This window comes from Beta vulgaris, chromosome 9, assembly GCF_026745355.1.
Source record: "Beta vulgaris subsp. vulgaris cultivar EL10 chromosome 9, EL10.2, whole genome shotgun sequence".
NCBI lineage: Eukaryota > Viridiplantae > Streptophyta > Magnoliopsida > Caryophyllales > Amaranthaceae > Beta > Beta vulgaris.
In genome coordinates this window covers 9852686-9861445 of record NC_079210.1, presented here as the reverse complement: position 1 = coordinate 9861445, position 8760 = coordinate 9852686, and the positions used below count along the sequence as shown (strand labels likewise).

The 8760-nt window shown below is 35.5% G+C and overlaps 1 protein-coding gene across 1 annotated transcript; it reads left to right on the top strand.

Annotated features, from left to right (window-relative positions):
- Positions 1 to 544: 544 nt before the first annotated feature.
- Positions 545 to 8506, top strand: LOC104902876 (hypothetical protein). Its single transcript, XM_010690804.4, has 8 exons — positions 545 to 931; positions 1157 to 1318; positions 2937 to 3265; positions 5448 to 5529; positions 6058 to 6483; positions 6575 to 7321; positions 7475 to 7582; positions 7797 to 8506. Exons 2-8 carry the CDS (start codon positions 1160 to 1162, stop codon positions 8184 to 8186), a joined length of 2241 nt encoding a protein of 746 aa, XP_010689106.2. The 5' UTR covers positions 545 to 931; positions 1157 to 1159; the 3' UTR covers positions 8187 to 8506.
- Positions 8507 to 8760: the final 254 nt, after the last annotated feature.

Below are 8760 nucleotides of genomic sequence, written 5' to 3'. Positions count from 1 at the left end.
GCCAACAAGTATAATTTTCCTTTATCTATAAAATTAGCCTAATATTGGATATTTAAAAATTAGTTTTTCATGTTGTAGGTTAATTCTTCATTCCATGCCAAATTTATGAAAATTAAATATTAGCACTCATAATTATATTGTTTTTTAAAAATTCTACTTTGCTTAAATTATGAAAAAGATTAATTTGTAATTATATTTAATTTACATGAATAACTTAATTTATATAACTTTGATCATAATATGAAATGAGGTTCATTTATTGACATGGGGACCACAAAATAATGAAAAGTTGAATGGAGAGCTCTTTAAAGGGTTTTATTGTTGTTGGGTGTTTTTAGACATGACTCTTGAGAGTAGCTTGAAGAGAGAGAATAGGAGAGAGAGTGTGGAGAGCTAGTTGGAGAGACACCAACCATTGTACATGCTCTTATGGAGCAGTTGATTTAGGACTAGGCCCCATCTCAATTCTCAAAAATTTCTCAAGTTTCGTTAACCAAGAAAATCCAACTCACCCCCATATTTCTCCAAAAACTACAACCCAACCAAATCCCTTCAAACGTAAACATCATACGATAGAGGGTGATTTTCGTCTTTTCATATCGCACGACAAAAACAAGCAAAGAGCAGAAGAAGGAAGGGGGAATTCGCCATTTGTAGGCGGGCGCGAAAGAGGAGAGAGAAAATACGACTCGTGCGTGGACGCTTTTGGGCTGCGATGCGTGGCCATTGTTGACAACAAAAAAATGGCGAGAACAAAACTCGGTTTTCGAAGTTGTCGACAATGGAGAGTGTGTGTGAGAAAAACAGAAATAAAAATGGCAGAATCATAAATATATCGGAATTTATTTTAACGCGCACTCATAAAACCCTAGAAACTGACTCAACATCAACATCAAGATCAACATCTTGAACTTCTTCAGCACTTTATTCGGTATGATCTTAAATCTTAAGTATGATCTTTAAATTCATCGCATTCGTATCTACATTGCCTAATTTTCTCCTATTTTTCCAGTTTTTCTTTGTTATAAGTCGTTTATTTCAATTGATTTTATGATTTCTAGTTTTGCATGCGAGTAATTTTGTTTCCTTTTCTGGAAGTTTTTGATTTGATCGGATTTGAGAGTTTCATATAATTAAGATTGAATATTTGGTGTAGGAAATGGCTGAAGTGAATAAAGTTCTGTATATAATGGTTCTGGACGGAGATAACTATAAACGAGATGAAGAGAAAATGGATAAAGAGTCATTTCGATACACTCGTTCTGTTTTGCAGAGTACTCTGCAGCTTATGGGATGCAAAGCTCGCCATGCTTTTAAGGTTTCTTTTTCTTTTTTTTGCTACAATTTAAGATGATTTTGCTTAATTTTATTTTTCGGTTGATATTATTGGTGTTCATGTTGCATGCTTGAAATTAAATTATTTGCATAGAAGTAATCGATTATCAAGTCGACATTGGATTGTTTATGGAGTAGTTGCTTTTGTATTTCTTAAATTTGTAGTCTAGAACTCCGGTGATCTAGTTTTTGTTCGGCGAGGCGGTCTATTCGTGGAAGGGAAGTAACTGAAAGTTTGACATTAGTTGGTATCTGATTCTGCTTGAGTTATGTAAATCACTAGATCTATACTGCATTTAGGAAACTACGTGGTGTAGTGGATGATGGAAAAAGATTCTGACTTTTGGCTCTAATTTCTTGACTGAAGTTACCTTTGAATTCTTTTCCATTTTTTGTTAGGCTGATAACTGAAGTTCCTTTTCTTTTTCTGTTTGCACTTATAGCTTAGCTGTCTATTCGTTGTTTTCGTGGCGTTGCAAGTACTTTTTGATTCCATGTACTCATTGAACTTATTGATTGGCTGAGAGTAACATTTGAACATGTTGTGGAATCTGAATATGGTATCTTATGGTGTATTTTCTTCTGGTATTTGAGAGGACTTTGGAATATGGATTGAAATGAAAATATATATTCTTCGGAGTCCTTTGATAAAGTTCCCATTTGCTCTTTTCGAATAAAACACATAGTCACATAGGATCCTGTAAGAGTTGTCCCACTTTTTACATTTAAAATGTCCATTTTTATTAAATTTTTTAAATACGTAATAATAGATATTAATAGTCAAAGTGTTTTTTGTGCAAAAGGCAAACAAATTTTTATCATGAGACGAAGGGAGTGTAATGGTTATCTGCTGATCGTGTTGTTCCTTTGCAATGATGTTTTAAAGTTAGTATAGGCAAAATCATTTTTGGGTGGTTTAGTATCTCTTTCATAGCCTAGGCTAAGTGCCGTCATTTGAGTCCACGTCATAAACCTGGGAAGAGATTCATCAGCAAAATTTATTACTTCCTCCGTTTCAATTAAGTTGTGACACTTTTATTTTGGGTAATAACTTCTCTCTATCTATCTCCTAGCACATGGGACCCTTTTATATTCTTTCTCTATCTCTCTTCTCTCCAAAAATTGCCTAGGATTCCGTGATTTTGAAAGTGTCGCAACTAAATTGAAATGGAGGAAGTATTTGAATTCACCCCATTTTACACCACTTTGATTCCATAGGCGATTTTATTTGATGTATTTTTGTGAACAGTATTTATCACTGGTAGTTTAATTTTAGTATATCAATAGCTGATTTTATATTTGCTAGACCACAAATAGTTTGTATGATTCATGTTTTATTTCAAATATCATATGTACTTGCTTGGAGTGCTTGCTCACTTCATATTATTAATCTGATTAGTGGTTTCCATCTTCTTTCTAATATGATTGTGTGTGCAAAGAGATGGAACAATGGTCAATTTGATGTCATCTCATTGTGCTTAACCTCTGTAGGAAGTTTTTTTTGTTAGCATGAACTACTTCATTCTATCGTAATGTATAACTATTCTATGTTAGCTTGGTCAAACGTCACTATAATTGCCTTAATTTGTCACCTTTTTTAGATTAGCAAAAGGGTTTTTGACATGGTGAAAAGTCAAAATTCAAGTGAGGCAGCAGCCGGAGTGAGTGCATATGGAGCTGGTATATCCGGTATAAGATCTAAGTCTCAAGAACCATTATCTAATGGTAGTCGCGTGGTCAAAGCTCAGGTTATCAATAATATAGTTGTCGAGAAAGATGGTGGAACTAAAAGCTTGTTGTCTGAGCTGTACAAAAGGCGCACAACAGTGTTTATTGGGAGAGACAAGTTCTTGGATGTTGTATGTGATGCGCTATCCGAGTATAAATATGTAGGCCCCAATCAGAGGGAAGACTTCAATCTGGCATGCAGGTACGCGTAGTTCAGTACAATGTATTGTTTTTGTGAGCTGCTTCATTTTTTTTATTCTCTAAGAGACATGTTATAGCCTTTCTCACATCTAGATTATGTATAATTAATGTTAAATACCATTCTTTGCTAGGCACGGCATTTTTTTTGACGTGCAATGTTAGTATATACTGACTTACTGAGCTATGCATCTACTAATAGAGCACTAGTAATTTTCTTAAATTGTTACATAGGTTAACATATATGCTTGTTTGCTTCACATGGAAGAGTTGAATAGAAGCCCCAAGCCCTCAATGTGTGGTTTGTATATTGATTTGTCTTCTTTGAGTTCCGTGATGGACCTGGTTGTGATGTTTAAAATTTCCTGTTATGGCTGCTTACTGAACTATATTTCAATGAATTCTATTTCCTCCCTAACAAAATAGATGTTACACTTTGACTTTCGCGCTTGTCGATGCAGTACTTTGACCATTAATAACTTTAATTGTGAATTAGTAAAAATTATAAGAAGTTAATATTGTGAAAGTATACGTTGAGACCAATCCAACAACTATCATATAGTAACGGTTAATTTTATCTGAGTCTAAAAAATGCATGGTGAAATGTCGTAGATGAATAATGTAATCTTCAAAGTCTAACATCTATTTGTTACGGAGGAAGTATTATGATCTTTTTAATTATATTCGTTTTCGAAGTGCTAAGGTGGGGGCCATTATGGGGGAGCCTGTGAGATTTCAGCCTCTCTCTCTAATTCTAAAAGCTGCAAAAAACTATTTATTACTTTAGCTGAAGATCATACTGTTTTTTTGTTGTAGGAGTGCCAGTTTTTTACTTACCTCAGATTGACATAGGTCAATTTGTATCTGGCATGTGTTGTCTTGTACATCCACGTAACCTTGATTTGCTTTTGAAATTTGATGGTATAGTTGTTTGGAGATTGATTATGGGATAAGTCATTATTTCTGGTATCCTTAAATAATAATCTTTCTTCTATGTTTAACTTTTAATACTTTCACAAATTTGATATCCTCTGTTTTCAACAGATTGATGTTTAGGTAGCGAATATACATATATATATATATATATATATATATATATACATATATATATATATATACATATATATATATATATATATATATATATATATTTTAAAAAAAGTGGTAAGAAAAATTCCGGCTCAGCCTAGGGCCCACCCAGAGGTCCATTAGATCTTGCTAGGGAAGATAGGAAAGCTCACCACTTGAGCCAACCCCAATTCCTATATATATATATAGAAGTGAGTTCATATGAGAATGCATACTTACATGAGAAATGAGAATTAATTTTACGCATTATAACTCTTATGAATAAGTGATGTAACTCCAAGAAAAGAGTATTAGAAAAAAATTCAAAATTTGAATTTTTTTTTTTTTGGGTCAAATTTTTTTTTAGGTGGTTATAACTCTAATGAACAAGTGTTGTAACTCTAATCCAATCTTGTGGTTGAGATTCATTCTCATTTCTCATGTAAGGAGCATTCTCATGTGATCTTGCCCCTATATAGATATATATTTATTTATTTTTGTACACATTGCACGGAATTCACATGAATGATGGTGTATGAAACTGTTTTTAGACTTTCCATGTTGGAGAACTCTAGGAAACTCAAAAACAATAGGGATGTGTGTTGGCTTTAATATCTTTACTTGAAATCACTAGTCTCCCATTTTCATTATCTTTAAATAACTGTAGTGGCACTTCTGTAGTAGTAATTATTAATTGTCATCACATAACATGTGCTGTATGAGGCATAAATTCTTCACATACTTATGAATGCATGATTTTCATCCACTAGTTGGTATGAGGCAGCGAGACAAATATATGTGCTACTATAATACTGCTTTTAACTCATGTCTTGTTGCCAAAATGTTCCAAGTGATACACCTAGTTGTATACACATCTTATAGTGAATTTCAAACAAGACTCCCGTTATGTTTTCATGTGTGAATCTTATTTCTGAGTGTTTTCAGGCCTTTACATGCATCTTTTGCTTCCATTTGGTTGGCAGACAAAATATCTGGATTTTATGATTCATCATTCGCTTCTGTGTCTTGAGATGCTTTTAATCATTCATGCAAAATCTTCCTTCTAATCCATCTTTTAAAGTAACGTAGTTGAAAGCTTTTTTCTCCATTGATTTCAGAATCCGTGAGAGGAAGGAATCTATGACTATCCTGCTGTGTGGCACTAGCGGCTGTGGGAAATCTACATTGTCGTCTTTGCTGGTATTTACAATTTTTTCTTGTTTTGTAATATTAGCAGCAATATCATATTTCCATGCTAGTGCCGGTGTAGCTGTTTAATTCTTGTCTTCTTTCTTGGTGCAATTATGCCTTGTTATATTCTGGTGGTTAATTGAGTTGGGTTACGTTATCTTAATCATCTAGTTTCTTGTGATTCACTTTTGTAATGCTGGAGAGTGTTTATGCAATTATGTTAAGATATCATAATATTTGAGCATTGTGTCACATTTCTGCATGTTCTATCCTCATGCCCTCCTATATGCCTGATAAGTTGATAACCATACGGCATTTTCCCTGAACAAATTATATATGCAAGGATGCACGGAATAGATTAATTAGGATGCATGAAAATCTTATTATTATGTGCTTCTTGTTATATGTCTCCTTGGTTATTTAAGCATGATTTCCATGTTTGATTATCAGTTTTTGTTGGTATCCTTCAGATGGTGTGATAGTGATACCTGCCAAAATATACTGCAATGTTCGTAATTTTACTCATGGTTTATATAGGGCAGCAGATTGGGAATCACTACAGTTATATCAACAGATTCCATACGACACATGATGAGGAGTTTTGTGGATGAAAAAGAAAACCCTTTGTTGTGGGCGTCAACCTATCATGCAGGAGAATACTTGGATCCTGTTGCTGTAGCAGAAGCAAAGGCTAAAAGGAAGGCCAAGAAGAAGGCTGGAAGTACTCAATCATTCTCGAAAGATGGATTATCTGATAATGTTCAAAATGTTAAAACGGATCATCAAAAGCCAGAGATGGGCTCTAATAATACTGACCTGATCAGTCCAAAACAAATGGCAGTTGAGGGATTTAAGGCCCAGAGTGAAATGGTCATAGAGAGTCTTGATCGGCTGCTGACTGCTTGGGAAGAGCGGAAAGAATCAGTTATCGTTGAAGGGGTTCACTTAAGCCTTAACTTTGTGGTGAGCATTAGTAATTTTAGTCTCCAAATGATTGTTTACCTGTGTTAGTTTTTAGATCGATATTCTGACATTGTCCCCTCTCGGTTGGCAGATGGGGCTAATGAAGAAACATCCTTCCATTATACCTTTCATGATATACATTACTAATGAAGATAAACACTTGGAAAGATTTGCAGTGCGTGCAAAGTACATGACCTTGGATCCGACTAAAAATAGATATGTTAAGTACATTAGAAATATTAGAACTATACAAGAATACCTATGCAATCGTGCTGATAAACATCTTGTCCCTAAGATTAATAACACTAATGTAGACAAAAGTGTAGCAGCAATCCATGCCACAGTTTTCAGTTGTTTGAGGAGGCGTGAGGCGGGGGAGCAGCTATATGACCCTACTACTAACACAGTAAATGCGGTGTATGAGGAATTTAGAAATCAATGTGCAGCAGATTCTCTTAGCTCCAAAGGGATGTTTCAACTAATCCAAAGGCAGGGGTCATCAAGACATTTAATGGCTCTTCTTAATAATGACGGTTCCGTCGCAAAGGCTTGGCCGGTTAATTCTGTTGATAGTAATGGCAACCCTATTGTGGGGCGTGGGGCTGACTCTGAGATAGGAACACCGATGTATGGTCCCCTGCAGATTGGCAAGGCAGAACCAGTAAATCTTCAGTTTGGTCATTTTGGTTTAAGTGCTTGGCCAAGTGATACTGGGGGCACTAGCCATGCTGGCAGTGTTGATGAGTCTAAGGCTGATTGGAATGGTACTGACACTGGTAGTAGATACTACTCTTCCTGCTGCAGCTCACCCCGCCTGTCCGACGGACCTGCTAAGGAGGTAACTTTTTTGCCTGTTTGGGGTTCTAATTGGAACCATTTTTTGTTTTATTCGTAGAATACTTGTCATTGCATTAGTATGTATAAGTCTGTTATAGCATCTCGAAATATTTCTTTTGCCCTTGAGCTTTGTTGAGACTGATTTATTGTACAGCTAAAGGAAGAGCTCTCAGTGTCTGGCAGCGATGGAGAGGTCGATGATCCGCCTGAGATGGAAAGTGATGAGGATCTGAGTGATGGTGACAAACATACTCATGAAGAGGTACGGAAGTATTCAAATAGTATGCAATGTTACAGAGGAAGAAACGAATGTCAACTTGGTTGAGTAGTTTCATTGTTGAGTGTAAACTAAAGCTGTATTACCCTGAAATGTTGTGTTTGTTTGAAGCCTTAGAAATAATGATGCTTATGATAACTAAGTGATCTAGTGTTGCTTCAGAAAGCAAATTTGATCATAAAGTTTGTTCACTTTCCAGATTGAAGGGTCTGTTGATGAGGAATCCACCAAGTCGGATGAAGAGTATGATGATCTGGCAATGCAGGATGATCAAGATTATGGCTACTGTACTGACAATGATGATGATGACTTTAAAGAAAAAATTCTCTCTTGCTCGAGCAATTTTCCGACTCTTGGGAATGATAACAAGATTGGAGACAAGTACCCACCAACTCTTGACATGTTCTTGAGGACCAAAAGTGAACCTTTGTCTGAGACATTATGTTCATATCCTCCAGTGTTTGCTAGGAGTGCTAAGAAGACCCCTCCAAGCAATAGTAGGATGAGGAAACGCTCTCTCAGCATTCCGGCTGTTGGAAAACCTGTCAATGCTGCAGGTGCTATACTTTCTGGGGCACCGGAGCCATAGTGTAACAATTTTGTTCATTAGTCTAAGTGTCTAACCCCTGCAATTATGAAGTGTTCTGCCTTTAACAAACCTCTCCTTTTCTAACGACTGGGTTGTTCATTGTACGACAATAGACATTCTGTTGCGAGGCAAGCACGTTGCGTCTGAAGCTGTATCATGTTTGTTGATCTCCTTTTATTGTATAGTCGCTTATAACCTGAGCCCTTTTCATTTGCCATTCTAGTTGTTAGTAATTGTAGTTTTCTAGCGTGAAACATTATTAGATGTTTAGAATTCCGAATATGTAGTCTTTGATCAATAAAGTTTATTCCTTGATTTCATCTGCTTGCTTTTGCTCACCAATACATATTTTCTGTCTTCATGCTATGAACTTTAATTCCGATGAAATGATGTTCTCTTTTGTCTGTGTTTTTGAATAACTACGAATGAATATTCATAAGAGCTTTTCCCCCTCACCTCATTTTTTTCCTTATCCTATATATATATGTTTTTTTTTTTTTTGTTAAGAATCAAGATTGGTCTAGTTAGTTTTAGGTCCTTCAACCCTTGTGATAAGGGTTCGATTAAAGTTGGA

Coding starts and splice junctions, on each gene's coding strand:
- LOC104902876 (XM_010690804.4), top strand. CDS start 1,160: ATGGCTGAAGTGAATAAAGTTCTGTATATAATGGTTCTGGACGGAGAT. Junction 6,484..6,574: donor ACTTAAGCCTTAACTTTGTG/GTGAGCATTAGT, acceptor CTCGGTTGGCAG/ATGGGGCTAATGAAGAAACA. Junction 7,322..7,474: donor CCGACGGACCTGCTAAGGAG/GTAACTTTTTTG, acceptor TTTATTGTACAG/CTAAAGGAAGAGCTCTCAGT.